The 22,640-nt window shown below is 49.7% G+C and overlaps 1 protein-coding gene across 1 annotated transcript; it reads left to right on the top strand.

Moving 5' to 3' along the window:
• Nucleotides 1-3,870: 3,870 nt before the first annotated feature.
• On the top strand, nucleotides 3,871-22,640 carry TMEM184B (transmembrane protein 184B). Its single transcript, XM_065417072.1, has 8 exons — nucleotides 3,871-4,071; nucleotides 10,687-10,852; nucleotides 13,775-13,865; nucleotides 14,497-14,572; nucleotides 18,253-18,344; nucleotides 18,707-18,876; nucleotides 20,004-20,198; nucleotides 22,399-22,640. Exons 1-8 carry the CDS (start codon nucleotides 3,871-3,873, stop codon nucleotides 22,638-22,640), a joined length of 1,233 nt encoding a protein of 410 aa, XP_065273144.1.

Here is a 22,640-nt window from a genome sequence, read left to right on the forward strand (position 1 = left end):
CCCCCCCCCCCCAGTGTAGACCAGCCCTCAGAGCAGTTGTCTGAAGAATCCTGTATGAGGGTTAGGAATTATAGATTACAGTACATCCCTTTCAGACTGAGGCCTACACACCCACCTAGATGAATTCTTGTTAAAGAAATGGGATTTTCCATTCACCAGGAAATGTACATGGTTTTTCTATAGTGTACTTCACACATTGTATTGCAAAGACCCTTTCCAGGGAGAGTGTAGTTGTGAATTGAAAATGGAGAAGGTTTTAAGGTGAGATTTAAAGAGAGGAAGTAACCTGGAGGCAGGAAATGGGGGAGAATTCCTGATAGGTGGACCAGAATATGCGAGAGCAAATCTGCCCCCCTTTACCCCAGAGAGAGGGAGAGTTACAGAAGGATGGGCAGAGAAGAGAAGGCAAGACTGGAGCAGAAGACTGAGCAGACTTAAGGAATAGTTCCAAAGTTAAGATTGCCCCCTTGTGTGTGTATATATTACAATTAAGTCTTGAATTACACGATCACCTCCTACTTCTCAAATAACACAATATAATAAACAATTCTTGCTACAAGCAAAGATGTACGTGTCAGACTGATAGTGGTTTTCTCATTCTTTTCTATTCATGCTAATGTCATTGTAACAATGAGATGGGCAAACTACAGCCCATGGGACCATCCTGCCCGGCCGGCTCACCCCCAGCCCCTCCCCTGCTGTCCCCCATCCTGACCCGGTCTCTGTGCTGCGTGCTGGCAGCGGCGGCATGGCCCGGCGCCAGCACTCCAGGCAGCGCGGTAAGGGCGCAGGGAGCGGGGGGGTTGGATAAGAGGGCAGGGGAGTTTGGGGTGGTGGTCAGGGGGCAAGGGTGTGGATAGGGGGCAGGGAACAGGGGGTTGAATGGGGGCAGGGGTCCCGGGGGGGGGGGCAGTCAGGAAAGCAGGGGGCAGGATGGGAAGGCAGGGGGCAGTCAGGGGCAGGGGTTCTGGGGGCAGTCGGGACAGGGAGAAGGGGTGGTTGGATGGGGCAGGGATCCTGGGGGGGCTGTCAGGAATGAGAGGAGGGGTTGGATGGGGTGGCGGAGGTACGGGGGCAGTCAGGGGACAGGGGGGGTTGGATGGGGCAGGAGTCCCGGGGGGGCAGATAAGAGGTGGGGGCTGGGCCACGACCCCCTCCCCTAACCAGCCCTCCATACAATTGATGAAACCCAATCTGGCCCTTAGGCCAAAAACTTTGCCCGCCCCTGCTCTATACCTTTATCCTGTCTAACTTAGTAAACGTCTTCCCTCTAAATTATGTATTCTATTAATTTTGCAAGATCCATATGCTATGTTTTCTTCTCAACCAGCAGCACAGCCTTCCTTTGGTGCATTTCAGTAGAGAGAAAGTTAACTGTGAAGCTACCTTACCTGCAAATTTTGGTGACCTATATATGCTATCAACACTGCACTATTTCTTAATCTGTAGTCAGTTCTCAGACTTACTGCACACTTTTCATATAAATGACTTTCCTGGACTCTGGTATGCAGTAGAACACACTACTCCAAAATGTTACATGTGTTTAAGGTTGTAGGGAAAAAATGAATATTACAAAATACCATTTGAAAAATGGTAACTAATCCTATAATTAGACTGTGCAGTAATGTATAATCACAAGGGGGCAGTATTAAGATTGCACATACAGCTTCAACTTGAGCATTTTCCTGACCTTTTGAGTGCTTAACTATACAACCTTTATATTCTGTTATAATAGGAAATTTGAAGGGGGGTGGGGAGAGAGATTTTCACTTACTAGGCCTTTGAAATTCTGCTGGCTTGCAAAAAATTGTAAGACGTGTGTTGCAGATCACAGAATTTATACAGTTTGGTTAGATAATAGAAACCCCTGCCCCCATTCTTGCATGCCTCACAAGGTCCACAATAGAGAAGCCCATGCCCTTTAGGAGCGCTGTAGTTTGGAAAGGTGCTTAGCATCTTCTTCATCTGCAGAGGCCCTGAGGTGCATTGGAGCAAGGATCCCTACTTTGCAACTAATGAAGTCCAAAGACCCTCCCTTGACACTTGCATGGCTTACAAGGTCTGCAAGGGTGGCAGTGGTTCTTATTGTGGTCCTAGTTTTTTGCAATTGTCCTTTTACACTAGGTGAATGTCTGAACTTCCACACTGTGGCTAACACGAGCTCAGCTGGGTCAGCATTAGCAGTGTTGGAATCCCTAGAATGGATGTGTTTAAGGCTGCCAATGTGCTTTTTAGCACCATTTTGGTTAAACTTGATCCCTGCAGGGGACGTGCGGGGGGGGGGGGTCGCGCGCAATTAAAACCCTATCTGTACTAAGATTCCCAGTGTTGCTAGTACTGGTGCAGCTGCAGTGTTAGTTAGGGTGGTAAGTTTCTTAGCATAGACTGCGCTGGTGTGCAGGAGCCCTCTTTTGACCCCTTCGCCTCTTACAAGATCTGCGGAAGTACTTCTCATGAGCCCCCTCAGTCCCTACAGCTTTGCAATATCATGGCTGACGGGACTGTTCATGGAGTTAACCGTGGATGCAGCTGCCATGAACCCTTTCTAGATAGACACCTTATGAGCTTTGTAGAAATATCTATTGCTTGTCTTAATATGGGCTTGTCAAAGGCTTAGAACACTGTCAAATCAAAACCAGTTTCCTCCAGAATCAGCAAACGTCCTGCTGCTTAATGAGGACAGCTTCCATCCAAGTTTGTGTTCAAACCTTCAGCCATTTTTTCCTGCAGGGTTGTTTGAATAAAAAGTCACAAGGATTTTTTTTTTTTAAATATAATGGGAAAAGTATGTTCTCATGCGCAAAAATAGCTGAACTGTTTTCCCTCATACTTTTTTTTATTATTAAAATCACCCTTGGGTAGTGACCAAGCATAGAAAACTTCAGTCTGAAAGGGGAATGTTTCAGAAAAAGTGCAGCAACTGGAAGAAGGAAAAAAAATTCCAATCCTTCTGCAGATCCATGTACTACGTTTTCTTCTCAGTGTTCAGTGCATTTCATTAGAGAGATTAATAAATTAAAGTTCCTTCAAATTTTGGTTACCTATATTCATGAATAAACTAGGTAAAAGGAACCCCCAGCTATTTTCCCCCAATTTACCTTTTGTTTTCCTTCTCCTTGCAAAGTGAGAAGAAAGCAGGTAGAATTATTTCCATAGGTAACAGGAACATTATTGGTCACACATGCAAGCCTCTGATTTGGAAGCAGCGTGGCCTTAGCAATGCGACTCTAGGAGTATGTGCATTTGGCATGTGTACACGCACTCCAAGTGGTGTTGGTAATTAATAAAGGACACTTGCCTTTGGAGTTGGTGCTGAACAAGTTCCCCTCTGCATTACCAGGTGTTGGGCTGCTTGTGGTGCTGTTTCAGATGAGATGTAAATCTAAGGCTCTGGCCATTCAGTGTAAAAGGACTCAGACACCTCTCTCAAGGGTTGGGGTGTTTACTGGGGTGTCCTGGCCACATTCCAGTCTGGGCAATTTAAATTCTGCCTACCTGAATTCTTCTGTAGTGCCAGATGGATACAGTATTCTTCACTTCCTGCCTAAACTGTTTTGTAGGAGGAGGGTGGTGGTGTTTGTGCTGTTAAATAGCTGCTGGGTTTCACCCTAGAGCTGGCTGTGAGTGATCCTTATATGTCCTTACCTAACCATCTCACAGGGTGCTATGAATGCTTAACTGAGTTCTGTTTGGACAGCATTCTAAGATCCCATGTGAAAAGCATGGTATAAATGCAGAATGTTCTTACCTTTGCGTCCATTCGGTTGAGATTAATCTCTGCCTTTTTGTGTATCCCCTTTGGGTTTGACAGGGCTCAGCGTGGAGGCAGCTCTGTATTAACCCTGGTGGAACTGCTTCCCAAAAGGCAAAATGATAGTGGTGACTGGAGTCATGTCAGAGCCCGAGCTGGGTTCCCCTGCCACCACCCCAGTTGCAGCCCCAAACTTCTCCTGGATGTCTGAGGACGGCAGCCCCACGGCTATGGAGCAGCCAATATTCCTAATGACCACTGCTGCTCAGGCCATCTCAGGTTTCTTTGTGTGGACAGCTTTGCTCATCACCTGCCATCAGGTAAGAATCTCGGTGTTTGATCCCTGTAACTCTGTCTGCCCCCCCCCCAACTGGGTGAATACACATGGTGTGAGGGGTGTCTCTGCCAGCTGTGGGGTTTTTTTTAGAATCATTCCTGCTGTTATCACTAGCTCAGTTTATGACTTTCACCCCTCCACTTTGAGGAGTCACTGTGTGAGCTAATCTTGCATCTTGGCAATTAATTATCTAGGCTAGCAAATTATTCACCAGCTATAACTCAGTAAAGGTAACTGTGCTCAGTACTGCACAAAACTGTACCAAGGGAATGTTTGAGAGGGGTTCTTTTGCTTCAGGTGGATCCAGGGGGTTGGTAGAAGGGCAATGAGAGTTGTGGAGATGTCTACTCCGCGTTGCTTAATGATCAGCTCTGTTCCCTGAGAGCTAATACATAAGGAGGAAGCAGCAAGAGAAACAGAACTCCACCTCCCTGGAGAGGAGCAGTGTTTGTGTGTGTTTGGGGAAGAGAAACATGCGAGTCTGAGACTTGGTGCAGATGGCACCATTCTGTACCTAAGAATGCAGTGGCCAGGTACCTGCCTATACAATGTCTCATCTTTCCCTTTGTCTTCAGGCTTGTAATAATCAAACTTTTGCCTAGCAAGGAGCCCCAGATCACAGGCAGGTGAGGAAAGGGAGGGCATTATAAAGGATGTAGAGGATCAAACACCTTTCTGCCTGGCTCTCAGTAGCGGAGGCACAAGGGGATAGCCATACCAGGTAAGGCCATTAGCCCATTCAGTCTGGTCTCCTGCTTTTAACATCAGCTAATACCTGTTGTCACAGTTACTGGGCTAGCTGCAAATCTGTCCCCTTTCTGGTCTGAGTGCACCTCTTCAGGTCTTAGGCCTCATGCCTTATTTCTCCTGGGGAGGAATTCTGCAGCTTTCCTACTCTTAGGCCTACCATTATTGCCTAGCAGGTCTCATGGAGTTCTGGCACCTGCAGTTCTTCACTTGGTGAGTCTGTGACCAGTCAGCATCTTAAAGCGAAGGTACTGTTTATTTTAACAACAAAAAAATTAGAGAACAAGGATTTAAACACTAACAGTCTACATACATCTCTTACCTACTGGCCTGCCACCCCCTGAGGGCCATCTAGGCAGGCCTAACTTCTTCAGACCCCTACAGCAGTTTGTCAGGAGTCTTAGTCTGTTTCCCCTGAAACTCCTCCCCTTTCTTGAGAGTGTTCCTTTTTAAACCTGCCAGAGTCCTGTCAATCTTCAATGTTCTGCAGGCCTTTTCCTCTCCTGGTTCAGGCCAGTTTTGTATGGTTACTTGGAGAGGAGCCAAAATCTTCAAAGCAAGTAGTCCTGGCATTGTCCCTTAACACCTCTCAAGTGTTTGCAGAGAGGTGGCTTATCCCGAGCTGCTGTTTTCCTTCCTGCCTGTTTTTCTGACAGCCTCTATTGTGTTAAGCCAATATAATCATACAGAAAACACCCCAGTTACCAGACCACCATATGGTCTTTATAAGTTATTACAGAGCTGCTCCCAATCCATCACACCTGTTCTTTCAGAGGAATGTGAACACCCACTTCCCCTTCAATAATACAGTTGGCCTGTTGAGTAGTGCTAGAAGTGGAGGTGGGGGCATGTGATGGGGGCTCTACTCACCACTGGATAGTGCCACCTCCTGGCATCTCTAGAGATTAGCTCAGTCACGCCCTTCCAGCAATTACACCCCATCCATTTCTCCTCTGCAGCTCCTCTCTTGCTCCCAGGAGCCACAGCTGTCCTCTTCCTGACTCAGCCCTCCAGTCAGGTCACTATTGTGGTTTCCCCTCCACAGGGGAAGTGTATCAAGGTTCCTGCTGTCCAGCAGGCTTAGGCAGTCTTCTGCTTCACTGCCTCATTGTGCCACTACTGCAATGGCTGGCAGGGAACCCCAGCCCACCCTCTGCTCCAGGTTCCTGCCCAGGGACCCTCTACCCAGCAGCCAAGGTCCATTCCCCGAGCCATTTCCATACCTCTTTGCCCTCCCCACTCCTCTGGGTTTGCTAGTCTCTTCACTTCCTCCTCCTAAGGAGTAACTGTGGGCAACTCATCTCTGCAACTACTCAAACACATCTCCCAGGGAATGACTGTAGCCGTCTCCCTGCTGCCTCTTTTGTCTCCATTTTCCTGTCTTTTGTAGGAACCCTGCCTGTCTCTCGCAGGTGAGCTTCTCTCTAATTAGCTGCCTCCAGCCTAAAGCTCCCCCTCCTTTGCTGCCTAATTAGCTGATTGGGCCCATCTGGTCCAATTTGGCTCTTGCAGGGCCAGTGTGGGGTGCACATCCCATCACAGGGCAGAATATGTAGGTGATGAGATTGTGCCATGATTTATGAGGCTTAATTACCCTCTATTCTTAGCTGGCCATTTTGTAGTTATGTCAGCTGTTAGTTCATTAAATGATCAGCCGTTTATTGTTTTAAATCATCCAGCCAGCAGTGCCTGCCTTGATGACCTTCCGTGCCAGTGAATTCCACTAGCTGAATTCTGCTACGGAAAGGAGTAGCAGGAAATGTTTGTTTTGCTTTTTCTCCTTTTCTTTCTGGGGCAACGCCTGGCCAACTTATCTCATCCAGTATTCTCTGGGTTCCAGCACAAGTCCAATCCAACATCCTCTTCTCTAATGTAGTCGTCATGTGGACTGTAACACAGTGGGAAATACATGCCCTGAAATGTGTCAACCTGTGTTCCTTACCTCTGTGTTGTTGGATTCCAGAGAGCTGAGTAGGAGTTGGAAAATGACAGTGTATTGCAGAGGCAAATAGTCTAGGGAGGTTTGAAAAGAGATTAGTCACTGATGAATAAGAGTAACACCTGTAGTGCCACTAGCTTAGGTAACAATAAGTGCTATCAGCCTCCTGCTTCAGGGTGCACATTGATCACCTGCTGGAAGTAGGGAAAAATTCTTCCCCTGGTACAGCATTGCATAGCTAGGGTTTTCTGCTGTTCTGTACTGCAGCGGTTCTCAAACTTTAGCAACCCAAGGAACCCCATTTTGATTTTAAAAATTTTGGGGACCCTCTCCAGCCTCACCTCCCCACTCAGCCCTGGCCACGCCCCCTTCCCTGAGGCCCTACCCCTTCTTTGGGGTCCCGCTCACTCCATCCCCCCTCCTTCCATCGCTCACTTGCTCTCCCCTACCGTCACTCACTTTCACCATGCTGGGGCAGGGGGTTGGGGTACAGGAGGGGGTGTGGCTCTGGGAGGGAGTTTGGGTGCAGGAGGGGGTGAGGGGTGCAGGCTCTGGGCGGGAGTTTGGGTGCAGGAGGGGGCTCAGGGTGCGGGCTCTGGGAGGGAGTTTGGGTGCAGGAGGGGGTGAGGGGTGCGGGCTCTGGGAGGGAGTTTGGGTGCGGGAGGGGGCCTGGGGTGCAGGCTCTGGGCGGAAATTTGGGTGCGGGCTCTGGTCTGGGAAAGGGGATTGGGGTGCAGGAGGGAGTGAGGGGTGTGAGGCGGCACTTACCTTGGGTGGCTCCTGAAAGCAACCAGCACATCTCTCTCTGGCAGCGGCTCCTAGGTGGGCGGGGGGGTGGTGGCAAGGGGTCTCCGCGCGCTGCCCCTGCCCGCAGGCACCGCCCCCACCGCTCCCATTGGCCGCAGTTCCTGGCCAATGGGAACTGCAGAGTTGGCATTCCAGGCAGGGGCAGTGCGCAGAGACCCCTTGCCCCGGAGGGACGTGCCGGCTGCTTCCAGGAGTATTGCGGAGCTGGGGCAGGTAGGGAGCCTGCCTTAGCCCTGCTGCACAGCTGGACTTTTACCGTGCAGGAGGCGCTGGGAGGGAGGGAGAGGAGTGGAGGGAGGGGAAGGAGTTGATCGGTGAGGCCCGCGGACCCCCTGGGGTACCGTCAGGGACCCCAGTTTGAGAAACGCTGCTCTTCAGAATCCAGTGTTGCTAAATGTCAGAGGCAGGGGACTGGGTTGAATGTGTCATTGGTCTGTCATATGGCATTTCCTGCCTGACATGCTCTTGTGATCGTGCACACAGTGAAAGGCTCTAGTTACATCCCTGTAACTCTGAGAGGGAAACCTGGAGACGCTCAGTGTCCCTGGGGGTGGGTAGGTATTATGTATTATTTGCATGATCATAGCGCCTAGGAGCCCCAGCCCTGGACCAGGATCCCACTGTGCCAGGCGCTGTGCAAACACAGCACAAAGAGATGGTCCCTGCCCCAAGGAGCTTACACTCTAAGTATAAGATGCGAGACGGTAGTACAAGAAACAATGAGACAATGTTGGTCAGTATGACAGGCTGTGGTCTTAGCACACCAGCTGTCTCACCATCAAGTATTTTATAGGTATCATAGCAGAGGAGAGTTTTGAGGAAGGATTTGAAGGTGGATAACAAGGTAGCTTGGTGAATGTTCACGGGCAGCTTCTGCCAAGTGTGAGGTGCACAAAGGTGCTTGTTTCAGAATTTAACAAGTGGGGGATGGAGGCTGGCGACATGGGCTGACGGCAGGCGAGAGCTGACCTTTTGATACTGAATGAGAGATGATAGGTGGGGTCGGGATAGGTCATAAAGAGCCTCGAAAGTGAATACAAATAGCTTATGTTTGATATGGTAGAAAAGAGAGGGAGCCAGTGGAGGGATTCAGGGAGAGGGGTGACGTGGTCCAAGTGACGAGCTAGGAAAATGATCTTTGCAGCAGCATTCTGAATGGATGAACAGGGGAAGATTGCATTTGTCAAGGCCAGAGAAAAGGATGTTGCAGTGATTATGAGAACGTGGAGGAGTTGTAGCCATGTGGACAGATAAGAGAGGCCGTGTCTGAGATGTTATGCAGAAAGAATCTGCATGATTTAGACCTAGCCTGGATGTGAGGATGTTGGTCTGAGAGAGGTCTGAGTCAAAGATGACAGACACCCAAGTTATGGGCTCAAGTGATGGACAGGATGGTAGTGGTGTCTGCAGTCGTCCAAAAAGGAGGTAGCAAGGAGGGATTGGGGGTGAAGATGAAGAACTCTCTTTTAGCCCTGTTGAGTTTAAACTGGCAGTTAGACTTCCATGAGGAGAGAAGCTGAGATAGGTCTGGAATAGAGAGGTAGATCTATGAATCATCTGTATGAAGGTGTTAGTTCAGTTTGAGTTTGCGGGTGAGATTGCTTATAGACAAGGTGTAAAGGGAGAAGATATGGGAACCAAGGACAGCGTCCTGTGGAATCCTCACAGAAAGCTGGAAGGGGGGATGAGGAGGAGACACTGAAGGAGAAATTAGAGAGGTAGGAGGAGAACCAGGAGGGGGGCAAGGAAGGGACACCATTTCAAGAAGAGAGTGGTTGACTGTTGAAGGTGCCTGACAGGTTAAGGAGAATAAGGATGCTGTACTGGTTTTGAGCTTTGGCTAGGAAGAGGTCTTTAAAGACTTTGGTGAAATCAGTTGAGTGCAAGGGGTGGGAGCCACGTTGGAGAGGGTCTGATATGGAATGGGAGGAGAGGAATTTGAAGGAGTGTAACTGGATTGTAAGAAGAAAAAATCATGCCAGTTGGTTGTGTGTGTTCTGGTTTTTGTTGTTTAAATTAAAACTACGTGTAAAAGACTTTGCCTCTGAAGAACATGTTCCCTGCTGGTTCAACCAAACCTGTGTTCATTGACCATCAGGACATGCTGTCAGACCTTTTTCTTTATGCAGGCTTTTGCCTGGAGTCCTTTACTTGTCCTGGCCATTAAGGAAGGTTGATTGTATATTTCAAGTTGACAAATTCAGTGTTGCCATACTGGGTGTATATTTTTTGGTAAAGGTGAACTTTGTTGTTAGAAGATGATTATTCTGGGGGAGAATTTTTTTTAAGGGTGTGACAGTTTAATTTTGAGATGATTAATGAACCCCCTGATTTTTGGAGGGAGTGGGTAGAATTGTGACATCATAGTTGTCTTAGCCCATGTTCCTGGGTAACTAGAGAATTTGCAGTTCTATTGGTTATCAGGCTGCACAAGTTTTATGACTTTATTGTGCTGTAGAGAGTCCGATTTCAGAGCTGTGAATTATACTGCTCTGGTAGGGAGGGCAAGAGGCTGGCATTTTATGGCTTTATGTTAAAGCAATAGTATGACTCTTGCCAGCAGGCAGTGGGGTTTGGGGCTTCTCCATCTACTTAAAACCTATATGAAGGAATTTTCTGGGGTTCTTTCATGAAAAAATCACGGGGAAGTATATAAAACTGCTCAGAGGTAAAGAGGGCCTTAACCATGGTGACAGCCTGATGTGCTCAGTCCTATACAGCTGAGGAAAAGAGGAGGTTGCAGGGTTGGAAATCTTAAGTGCCTGAAAGGAGATAGTCCATCCCAAGACTCTGCTATCTGGGAATTAAATATGAACAAGAGAACGTGAGGCCACACTTGGTGTTAATGAGCAAAAAATAATAAAAATGAATTTAATCCCATCTCATTAGAAACTGGACTGCAGCCCCCAATTCACTTCACACAGGCCACTGCGAGTGGCCATAAGAAAGTAACAGTTTTTTATCCCTGCTGTCTTAAGGCCGCGTTAGATCACCTGCTCCAGTGAGGAGTTCTGTGTTCCATTCTCTGTCCCCCGTGGCCATCCAGTCCCACCCTTTCCTCTGTTTGATTGTCACTGATCCTGTTCTCCATCTTCCCCCTTTCAGATCTACATGCATCTGCGCTGTTATAGCTGCCCCAATGAGCAGCGCTACATTGTCCGGATCCTCTTCATTGTGCCCATTTACGCCTTCGACTCATGGCTCAGCCTCCTTTTCTTCACCAATGACCAGTACTATGTTTACTTTGGCACTGTGCGGGACTGCTACGAAGGTAAGGCGGGGATGGCGGAGCATGGGGGCTTTCTGTTACAGACTGGAGCGCAGGGACTGGTCCTGCATGTGGACAGGAAGTGTGGAGGGGGCGTACTTCTGTCATATGGCTATGATTTGTACTGCTATCGAACTAGAACCATGGTTTGAAGCCTGGCTTAGTGACTGGGGAACAATGTCTTCTGTCCTCCTGGCTGCTGTAGGAGTGACAGTGTATATTGGGATTGCCCTAGGATACGGTTTAGAAAGACACAAAGCTTCTGAAGAGATTTTCTCACATGGCAGACTTGTATTCATTCTTTCAGAGGAGGTGTAAAACGGAAGGTCTGAACGCCCATCGATGTTAAAGATCCCAAAGGTCTCCCCAACACCTGAGCAGACTTCAGGCTGGCCAATTGTATTCTGCCCCTCCTCACATGGCCCCTAAATCCCCATTGCAGTTTCTGTTGGCAATGTTACTCTCTTCCCATCCTGTAACTGTTTGCATCATTTCCCTGGCACAGAATGGCTGCTGCATTCCACTACAGTAGCCACTGTGGTTCGGTGGTGTGTGTGAGAGAGAGCTGTAATGTGCTTTGGGATCCTACGGGCAGAAAGGTGTGAGGATCAATAGCTGTTATTTATTGCACTTTTCTAATAATGTGACCCACCCGGCTAGGAAAGGAAAACTCACCCTTGAGGCATATGAGAAAGAAACAGTCAGTCTCTGAAATAAACACTTCTAAAATCTACCCCCTCACCCCATTCAAAAAAGGAGCCTCTCCCCCCTAGCCCCACCACAGCACCCTGGGAGAGGCTGTACTCTGTGGCAGAATATCCTGTTGGACCACTATTATTGTGTGTCTGTCCTGACTAAACTGCACCTTGTTTGTAGGGTTTGTTGTTAGTGAGATCTGTGTTGCAGGGAGAGAGGCCCCTGGGTGTGTCAACAAGTTAATCTGCTCAAGGGACCAGTGACAATGCACTAAGATACAATAGCAGATGGCAAACTCATGCACACAATCCAGAGGACATTTTTTCTCTCCCTGTGTTTGTGTGTAAAGGCCTAGCAGGAAGCCTGCTACTCTGAGAAACTCCTCTCCTAGCAACGGCTATTATCCCCTCCGCCTTGCCTAGGGAGTTTGCAAACATCGCAACATCTGCTCAAGGGGTCAGCCTGCGTTCCAAAGTTCACCCGCTTGGCCCGCTTGTTGTGCTGTGTGGAGGTGCGTCCCCTGCCCCTGTGTATTCTCTGAACAGTTTCAAAACTATGCCCAGGAAAAGCAGGAGAGGGTGGGAGGGAGATCTTTCTCGCGTTCAGTGGAGATTTTTACTCTTGGGGAATAGCTCCACTTGAAAACAATAAAAACAATAAAAATAGTAACGAATAAAAAAATCCATCACTAAACTTGGAATCTGTGTTGTACCAATCATGGGTGGTTCTCTGTCCGCCGGGGGGGTGCCACCCAGGGCAGATGGATGGGCTGGGGCTCCCCACAGCAGCCCAGACTGACCTGCACTGGTCCAGGCTCCAGGGGCACTGCCCCCCACAGTTGCTGCTCCCCAAGTGCCAGAGGGCTCTGTCCGCCCCAGAGCTGGTTCCCCTACCTGGGAGGCTCTTGCCGCCTGCAAACAGCCTGCACCGCAGACTGCCCAGCTCTGGCTTCTGGTCTGCCCGGAGGGGGGAACTGTGCTGGGGGGAGGGGGGGGAGGAGAAGGGGCGGGGCCACAGAGAGAGGCGGAACCTCATGGCAAGGAAGAGGCTGGCACCACCCCCGCCATTCACGTGGCTGTTTTCAGTTGGCAATATAGTGTAGGTGTCAGCGGAGGTGAGTCTTGAAGAGGGGAGAGCATTCCTCATGTAAGGGGTGATCCAGAAGAAGCAGCAAATGTACTGCATGGGGGATGCATCCTGGTGGGTGATGTAAAGCCCTTACTCATCTCCCCAGTTAGTGAAAAATATTACACCTTTCTGTGGAGAATAATAGGCAGACTGCAGGTTCTAATTTTTGCCATAAACTGTGAAACAAAGTTTCAGTCACCAGATCACCCCTCCATTTCTTTGGGTCTCCCTGTGGGGAGCAGGGGGAGTGCCCGCAGTCAGATCACATAGGAGAGACTGTTTGCTCATCAGCTGTCCTAAGCTAAGCAGGGTAGGGCCTCATTTGTAAGGCTAAGATTTTGTCATGGATATTTTAGTAAAAATCACGGATGGGTCACGGGTAAGAAAGAAAAATTCACAGAAGCCCGTGACCTGTCCCTGACTTTTACTAAAAAATATCCATGACAAAATGTGAAGCCACTGGGCAGCTGTGGAGGCTGGCTGGGATCTCTGGGGGCCCCCACCACTCATGGGGGCTCAGAGCTCCAGGGTCCCCCTGCCGTCTGCGGTGGCAGGGAGCTGTGGGGTCCCCCCAGCCACCGGGGGCTGAAGTCATGAAGGGCTTTGGAAGTCACAGATTCCGTGATTTCCGTGACTTCTGTAACAAAATCGTAGCCTTGGTTTAGAGACCTCAAAGGTGAGTGGAGGGTGCGGAAAGAAGTGAGATGGATGATTCATTAGGGATGTTTTTCCATGTGAGTGAGTACTAGGCTAATGCCCCAGAATAGTCCTAAGGAGCGCTGTGAGTCAGGGAAGGGCATCTTACAGAGGAGATGTAAAACAGAGGCCTTGACCAGAGTGGTGGGGGCTAAAAGTCCCATGGCACTTTTGGGAAGAGTAGGGGCATTAGCCTTGGTGCCCTGCCGGGTTTCGACGCAGCGTGCCATGTAACTGCTGAAGCAGGAGGAGGAGTGCACCCTGTAAAAACAGTCTGGGATTCTCAGAATGAAAGGCGCTGCACAGATTGTCATTACTGCTGGTTTTGCTTCTCCCCTGCACCCCAGCTGCTTGTCCCCGTTCAGTGGGCGTCATGATTTTGATCTGGTTAATCTGTCTTTGCAGCCTTTGTAATCTACAACTTCCTCAGCCTCTGCTATGAGTACCTTGGGGGGGAGAGCTCCATCATGTCTGAGATCAGAGGGAAATCTATCGAGTGAGTACTCCAAGTCTATTTACAGCACTCTCGCCCATCCTTCCCTGGGGGCTTCTGTATCACAGGATTTGTTTTAACCCCTGCCACTGGAAACTGTGTGGTGCAATAAGTGTACCCTGGAACTGGATCGGATGATACCACCTAGCTCATTACACACAGGACTCAAACGGATTTACAAGCATCCACTCACGCTCGATGAGGCCATTCAGATCATCACATGTGAACTGAGCCTACCTATGTAGAGCTTTCATGTTCACCTGGCTCCCCTGTAGTTTCTTCTCCCCTCCCCCCAGTATGTGTTTCCTTTCCCTAGCCTATGCTGGTTGTGGCTGCCTGCTCTCCTTTTCTAGCGCCAGACCATGCTAGCCAACAACTTCCCTGCCAAAAATCGGTTTTGGGGGGCAGAGATAGGAGTGCAAGACCACACCTCTGTTCATGTCTGCATCTCTGAAGGAGACTAAGGCTGTTGTCGCTATGGTGATGACTAATTAGGCCTGGTGAAAGCAAGAATCTTATATTTTCATGGGGAGGAGATGGGCAGGCAAGGGCCTGCATCTCATTGCTTGCCATATCCTGAGCTCTGCCCTCTGACTTCTCTTTCTCTGGCTGTCCTGCTGTGTTGCATTTTCAGGTCCAGTTGCATGTATGGGACTTGCTGCCTGTGGGGGAAGACGTATTCCATCGGATTCCTGAGGTTCTGCAAACAGGTACGGGCTGAAGAAAGCTGGTCTGTGTGCAAGAAGCAGGAGAGGAGGCAGTAATGCCTGGCCCATGGAGTTTCTGAGATGAGGGCTCCTTTGGACCAACCTCTGTTCAGTGGATTTATGAGATCGAGCTGAGAAAGGCACGTAGCTTGGTGGGCGAGAATAAATCTGTTATCATGTTGTAATAGCGCTGAAGCAGATATACCATGTTGCTCTGCCCACCCAAAAACTAGAAAGGCGGTTAGCAAGGGAAATGACCTGTCTTCTCTACAGGATCTACTCCAAACCCCAGGAGTCCCTAGGAACTGATGTTTGTTTCCTCTTCCCCTCCTGGGATGGGCAGGTCCCAGATCCCCTATGAGAACTTGGTGCCTTCTTGGGTCCCAGACACCCCCAGTAGTTGTGTAAGTGTCTCTTGAGGTCCCAGCTTTGCCAGTGTGGTTAGGAGTGGGAGTATGGAGTCTGATCATCGTGACACACCACTTTGCAGGAGGAACTTCTCCAGCATATTGCTCACTCGGGGGGCGGGTGCATGATGAAGTGGGTATGTCAGGAAGAGAGAGAAATCTAAATGACGACAAATCCGTGTCATGTGTTCGGTCATGGGGTCCAGGAGGCTGTCACTGCTGACTGCCACAAGGTAGCAGTAAAGGTAGAGATTTGCTAAGCTACTGAGAGTGACATGCAGGATCTCTCTGTAGATAGTGACTGAAACAGGTTTGGTTAGATTGGGGCGTTGCTTTCATTCTCTGAAAAAGGGCCGAATTCCATTTTTAATTATAGCCTTTGGGTCTCATTATGAATTTAGGCCCATTTGCTGCCCTTACTCTGCACCAGAGCTCCATCTGAGCTCAATGAAAAGTTTGCATTGAGATAAAGAGTGAAAACCGCCTGACTATCGCATTCAGCATTACTCCCTGGGAAGCGTAGTGACCTTTAGGACTGTGGCTATTTCTTCGTTCCTTATCCTCCTTTATTTGTTTCTCTCCCTCTTGCCTGCCTTTATGTATTTCCATTCTTCCCTCTGTTTTTTCCTTCCCTAAGGAACTCCTAATTCCTTCCTCACCTGGGCTTCACTCCCACCCCCTTCTCCATTTCCCCCCCCTTACAATTATGAGCAATGAAATAGCTAATGTTGACATTTAAAGTGTCGTCAGCTGGCTTTCGAGTAACACCCCAGTGAGATTAACAGGGCATAGGGTGGTTCACCCCTCTCAGCGCTGTTGTTTCAGACCATCTGCAGACTTAGGCCGACATCACTACGTGGGTAACACTCAGTTCATATTTGGAAGGTTTTCTTCTCAACCAGGAGGAATAGCAACTTTTTGTTTTGGTTTAATGAAGGCTGAAATTCTGCGAACTCTGAGTATGTTGTGCAGGTTCCACAAATCGATCAAGCGGGCTGAGGGTTTGACAATTCTGTCTTAGATGGATATTTTTCTAGGCTCCCTCACTTCCCTGCATCGTGGTGACCATTCTTCCAGATGCAACTGCCCTTTGCAAACTTCTAGCACCGCTTTCTAGCCTGCCAGAGGGATGTGAGGCACTTCCCTCTCACTCCATGGAAGTTGGGCTGACAGCAGTTCAATGGGCAATCTGTGGCACCAAGCCCAGCCTCTGGGACCTCCTTGGGATTCCAGCACTGGGGAGCAGGAAAGCTTCCAGGGCCACCTGACTGCCCAGTTTATCTCCACGATGACCCACTGAGGGAAACCCTGTTAAAAGGAACACCTTGGCCATCCTCGGCCCCACCCTGAGCCTGTCTGGTAGTGGTGTCACCCTGTCGGGTCTCATCAGCCTTGTTAGTGCTGAAGGTCTCTTCAGCAAGCAACTATCCTTCCCCTCCCCTCTCTTGAACTGGGCTGTTCTCAGACAGGCGTCTGCTGTATCCGTCTGTATTGGCCATGTGTATCTTGGGCACTCAGGGTACATCTACGCTGCAATAAAAGACCCGTGGCACAGATGCAGCTGACTCGGGTTCGTGGGGCTTGGGCTGTGGGGCTAAAAACTGCAGTGTAGTCATTTGGGCTGGAGCCCAGGCTCTGAGACCCACCCCCCTTGTGGAGTTTGAGCCTGGGCTCCAGCCTGAGTCCAAATGTCTACACTGCAATTTTTAGCACCGCAGCCTGAGTCCTGTTAGTCTAAGTCAATTGACCTGGCCTCTGAGACTTGGTGCTGTGGATTTTCTGTTGCATTGTAGATCCCCTCAGAGGCCACAGCGGCGGGTGTGGTCTAAAAGCCTGGGCAGACACTTATCTCCACAGCAGGGTATTACGCAGAGGTTCTTTCCCGACTTGTGCCCAGTGACCTTCATGATGTCTGGGTCATGTGCCCTCAGTGCATTTCCCATATGTCTTAATGCTTTCTTCCCCAGGAAGTGCCTAAAAACAAAAGTGTGTGGTTTGGATTGCAGGGAAATAGTTAAACAATCCTTGGACTGGAGGGAGAGGAAGCTCAGAGTTGTTGTTTACCAATTAGCTTGACCTTATTCAATTCTCATCTTGGTGACTCACCTACTGGCTTGTGTTGGATTTTGTATCTCCTTGAAGTCTTATGACCACTAGCAAATTGTGTCTTACCAACAGCAACCTTCCCTTTGGTTTTACCTTCCTTCTACCCCCCTCAGCACCTTGCAAAACTCTTACCTGATCTGCTTTAGGGAGACTCCAGTTAAAATTTTAGGGTCTTCCCCCTCTCCCCCCACCTCTGACCTTTATGAAGTTCAGCTTCGTCTCTCTCCCCGAAGTTAAATGTTTCTTACTGCTGAGGTTTGGGGTGGGAGGGAATCGTGAGGGGGTGGAGGTTGAGGCCATGCTCAGTGCTGGGACACATGATGGAGCAGACAGAACTGCTCTCAAGTCCTAGAGAGCCTCCAGGGCGATTCTCCCTTCCAGACTGACTCTAAGCTCATGCAAGTGAAAGCAGAACGGATCTAACCTAGCTAGGCGTTTAGACAGCACTCGTCACTGTGGTATCTGAAACCACCTTACGCGGTTTCATTTGCCGAGATATCCCTTTCTAAGAAGAGTCTGGAGTTGTTTCCTCTTTTCTCCCATGTAAGGTGACCACCTGCATTGCAAGCAGACAGAGAATATGGTGATGAAAAATATGGACCAGAGTCCTTTCTTCCCCTCCCCACCCGTATCCCAGGACACCATTCCATAACATTTTGTTCATTATACAGAATTGTGTGTGTACCATGCCCCAGGGTAGGATCATGTGTGGTTATTGCCTGGAAACATGCATTTTATCTGATCAGACGTTTCTCAATAGCTCCTCACTGGACTTGGTCACAGAACATTAGGCCCCAGTTAAAGACCTTCACTTAAAATACAGGATGGGTGGTCTCCCTACCTCTACTGCAACCCAGCATCTGAACCGACTGTCATTGAGCAGTCTCTTGCCACCTCCAGCCCAGGGGTGGGCTTCGCCTCTTGTGGTGGAGGAGGGGCAGCCAGATGGACGCACACGATATGAATCTTTCTCATCTTTTACTCCCAGATAACTGCAGTTAAGGAACAGTGGGACCAGTGTAATTGTTAGGACTGGAACCACACTATGCTGTTGAACTGCTCTGATGGTGACTGATACATGGTATTGGTTGCCCCTGGATCAAAGCCTGTGTGTGTGTGTATATGGCACTTGTTCTTTCTCCTTCTCCATCTCATTCCTCTTTCCCTTAGGCCACCCTGCAGTTCTGTGTGGTGAAGCCCCTTATGGCGATCAGCACAGTCATCCTCCAGGCCTTTGGCAAGTACCGGGACGGTGACTTCGAGTAAGCAAACTGTTTAGTGTCATGGGATTTCTCCAGCAAGCAAGCCTCTCATAGGCCTGATGTTCCATGCGTTTGTGAAGGAAAGGGCCTGGCTGCCTGGGGTCTGAGTGACTGCACAGAGTCCTGGTGGGGAGAGGGAGTGTGGAGAAAGGGGGCTCTTGGGCTGTGCATGAGAAGAGGGAGGGCGGCGTGGAGGGGAAAGGAGGCATGTGAGAGCGGAGCCGATGGGTTTCATGTTACCTCAGGGAAGGGGTTGAGTGGGGGTGCCAGAGGGGAAAGGAATGTTGTACCCTTGTCTCGAAGAGGCGAGGGATGGAGGATATTTGTGAGCTGCAGAGGGTTTGTGTTTCCTCTCATTTCAGTGTCACCCGCGGCTACCTCTATGTGACGATCATCTACAATATTTCAGTCAGCCTGGCGCTCTACGCGCTCTTCCTCTTCTACTTTGCCACACGCGAGCTGCTCAGCCCCTACAGCCCTGTTCTCAAGTTCTTCATGGTCAAGTCCGTCATCTTCCTGTCCTTCTGGCAAGGTGAGGCACCTCCTCTCCCTAGCCTGCAGATCTCATTAGGGAGGCTCCGGGGAAGTAAAAGCTGATGGAACAAGTGTTGAGTAGCCACCAAGTCTCTCTCTTGTGATCCTTTAGTACGTGGTTGTTCATCCCAGGAGAAGCTCTCTCCCCCTTTGTCATCTTTATTCCTCCCCCACTGTCTTTGACACACACCTGCCTCACAAACCAGCTGCTTGTTTCATGGTGGCCTTGGGCAGCTCTGCCAGTGGCAAGATGCAGCTGGCATGAGTTTATTTGCATACTGCAATTGTATTGTTTAAAGTGACAAACCTGAAATGATGGGTCTCTTTTAAAGATTATCAACAAATCTTCAGTCACAAGCTCATATACCTTTTTGCTAAATGACACATCAACTGAAACACATGTAATGTAGCTGCAAAACCCCCAATGGATCAGGGCAAGATACATAGATATAAGGAACTACTCCATCAGAACAAACTAATAGTCTGTGTAGTCCACTATATTGCTATGGCATTAGCAACGTTGTCACATGCTACAGAGAAAGTAGAAAACTCAAATTCATGTACTTGCCCAATACTTGTGCGATTCATTTATACGTTGTGATTAGAAAAATGTTCCTATTTAAGTGCTATCTGTGCTCAAATTTGTTGCTATTTAATTTCACAAGATGCTGCTTTTCCCTTGTACTACAAAATAGGATGCAGGGGCGGCTCCAACTTTTTTGCCGCCCCAAGCACGGCAGGCAGGCTGCCTTCAGTGGCATGCCTGCGGGAGGTCCCCGGTCCCGCGGCTTTGGCGTACCCGCCACCAAATTGCCGCCGAATCCGCGGGACTGGCGGACCTCCCGCAGGCATGCCGCCAAAGGCAGCCTGACTGCCACCCTCGCAGGGACCGGCAGGGCGCCCCCCGCAGTTGCCACCCCAGGCACGCGCTTGGAACGCTGGTGCCTGGAGCCGCCGCTGACCGGATGAATGGGAGCATCCAGCTAACTTCCTGTAGCAGTCATTTTGTTAAACGAGTTTGCCTGGACATGTGCACAGACAATTGGCCATGCTCATTCTGTGGGGAGTTGTGAGGTCAACCTTTTTTTCCCCCTCACTTGTGTTTGAATCTGTTGCCCTGCTTAGGGATGCTGCTGGCTATTCTTGAGAAGTGTGGTGCCATTCCCAAGATCCATTCGGCCAACGTGTCTGTGGGCGAAGGTACTGTGGCCGCCGGCTACCAGGACTTCATCATCTGCGTGGAGATGTTCTTCGCAGCCCTTGCCCTGCGCCATGCCTTCACCTATAAGGTCTATGCAGACAAGCGACTTGACGCACAAGGTACAGGAGCCAGCCTCCATGGGAGGGCATGCGTACACTTTGGTGTAGCTGGTTTATTGGGTCCTAGGCTCCCAATCTGGATACTCAGGAAAGCGTTCTCTCTCCACTTACATTTGCACAGACACTGTGTGCAAGGGCCCTACAGGGCAGAACACAGTTTGATTTTCAATGTTTCCTTTTCAATTCCCCAGTACTCCACCCAGAACAGCTCGCTACAGACTTCAGGCCTGTAAGAATTAGTCTCCTGTCAGAGGATGGCATAGTGGCCTCTTTCCTGTGTCCCTCTGTGGGGGAACACCACATGTTCAGGTTGGGCAGCAGACACAAGGGAGTCGGGGGAGAGGTCTGAGGAAGCTCCTGTTTCCCTCAAACTGAGGGAGATGGAAGTGTGTGCCCTTGGCATGAGGGAGGGGGATCTTCCTGCAGCGGCATTCTGAGGACAGAAGGGTCAGAGACCCTGCTCTTGGGAAAAGGAAGAGCATCAGCAGAGGGACTTGGAAGCTGGCCAGTGAAGAGAGGATGTTCTTGTGCCCACCACTGTACCAGTCTGTCATGGTGTTTTTCCCTCCTTCCCTAAATAAAGGGGTGTGGCTTCCTTCCCTTTAGAGATGGGATCCGCATCATGCACAGATGGCATGTGAAGGTCATGGCACGACCACTCCATCCCAGCAAGCCTAAAGGCTCTGGAAGGACAGGTCACTCCAACAATAGGGGGCTTTGCAGTGGAAATTAGAGGGATCCTGCCCTCCCTCAGCCGTAGAGTCTGCATGTGTTAAATGGATGGTTAAATTGCTACTCAGCACTGCGGGGATGTTTTGGTGGCGGGTCTGAGAATAACTTGCTTGTTCAGCCTGTTATTTCCCATCTCTCTCTCTCTCTCTCTTTCCTTTCTTTCTTTGTCTCCCTTGCTTTGGCTACTGGTTTCTGACGCAGCCGTTCCATCGTATGGGCCATATGGTAGGTGCTGTGTTCTCTGTGTATTCTTCAGTCGCTCTTAACCAGGATACTGTCCAGACTGGTTTCCCACTTCCTAACCCTTCCCTACGAAGCACTAGCTGGCAGATTCCTGCTGCCATCCCGTGTGTGGAACTTGCCTTCCTCAATGCAGCTTCTCGAGAGTTCCCGTATCGTAGGTCGCCTAACAGGGCAGTGGCATAACTTCATAGCCTGGAGTGCCTTTGGTGGGGCTAGCAGGTTGAGAGTCTTATCAGTCGCGTTGAAACACTTAATTGTTTTAGGTCTAGCTAAAACCATGGGCCGTATGAAGAACGCCATGTGCTCTGTACACAGGTCTAAGGGTGGGAGTGGGGCCGTGTATATTGAAGCAATCAGCCTCACCTGTGAGACAGTCCCCCTTTTATCGCCAAAAATAAGCAGCATGCTTTGATGGTTTGGGGAGTTCATCCTTTGGAGCAGGGAGCAAATTCAGAAGCTCATGTGGGTACTGATGCCCCTGGCAGTTCAGAGAGGAATGGGATTCGTAGCATTCCAAGATAGGAGGCTCTGTACCTCTCTGTCTTGCACCCTGTAATTTCCCCACATCCGTCAGGCCTGACTGACTCCCATATGGAGTTGGCCCAGCTGCAGCATCCATCACTGCTGCTGTGTGAGACACACACACACATCCCTAGCCCCATGCAGAGGGCCCGTCTCTGTTGCTTTCTCCCTCCCTTCCTTCCTCGCTTCCCATCTCCCTTCTCTTTGTAAACGTTTTCTGCCGCCCATCACAGTGGTGAACCCCTCAGTCCTGTCTGCAGCCACTGTCCTTCCTAATGAATGCAAGCCCCATATTTCCCCCGAATTCCTAGAACCTTCCTCTTGCTCTTTTGTGCCTTCTCCAAATCCCTTACAGAAATGCTTCTCAATCTGTGCCTTGCGATCACACACCCTACCAGCCAGGGTGAGGATGCAGGGTGGGATTGTCAGCAATTTGTGTGCAGCCCATTCCTACTGCATGTCTCCAGTCTGCTGTTTTGAAGTGGAATTGCTTGGCCAGTTGTGACCAATCCTCTTCCAAATGCTGGGGGTGTGCCCCTGAAAGCTTGTACTATTTTTACGGCACTTCTTTTGAAGCCATTTGAAGGCAGCCTGTGAAAAAGGTGCTAGGGTGTCCGGGGCTGTGGGTCACTGTGTGAAAATTCCCTTCTCTGATTTTTAAGGCTTTGTCTTTCTCACTGCGCTCTCCCACCTTGCCTGGCAGGTCGCTGCGCCCCCATGAAGAGCATCTCCAGCAGCCTCAAGGAGACCATGAACCCTCATGACATCGTCCAAGACGCTATCCACAACTTCTCCCCCGCCTACCAGCAGTACACCCAGCAGTCAACGCTGGAGCATGGCCCACCCTGGCGCAATGGCAGCCACATCATTTCGCGCTCCCACAGCTGCTCGGGTGCCCGGGACAATGAGAAGACCCTTCTGCTGAGCTCCGACGACGAGTTCTAA

The sequence above is a fragment of the Emys orbicularis genome, chromosome 1, assembly GCF_028017835.1.
Source record: "Emys orbicularis isolate rEmyOrb1 chromosome 1, rEmyOrb1.hap1, whole genome shotgun sequence".
NCBI classification, from domain to species: Eukaryota; Metazoa; Chordata; order Testudines; family Emydidae; genus Emys; species Emys orbicularis.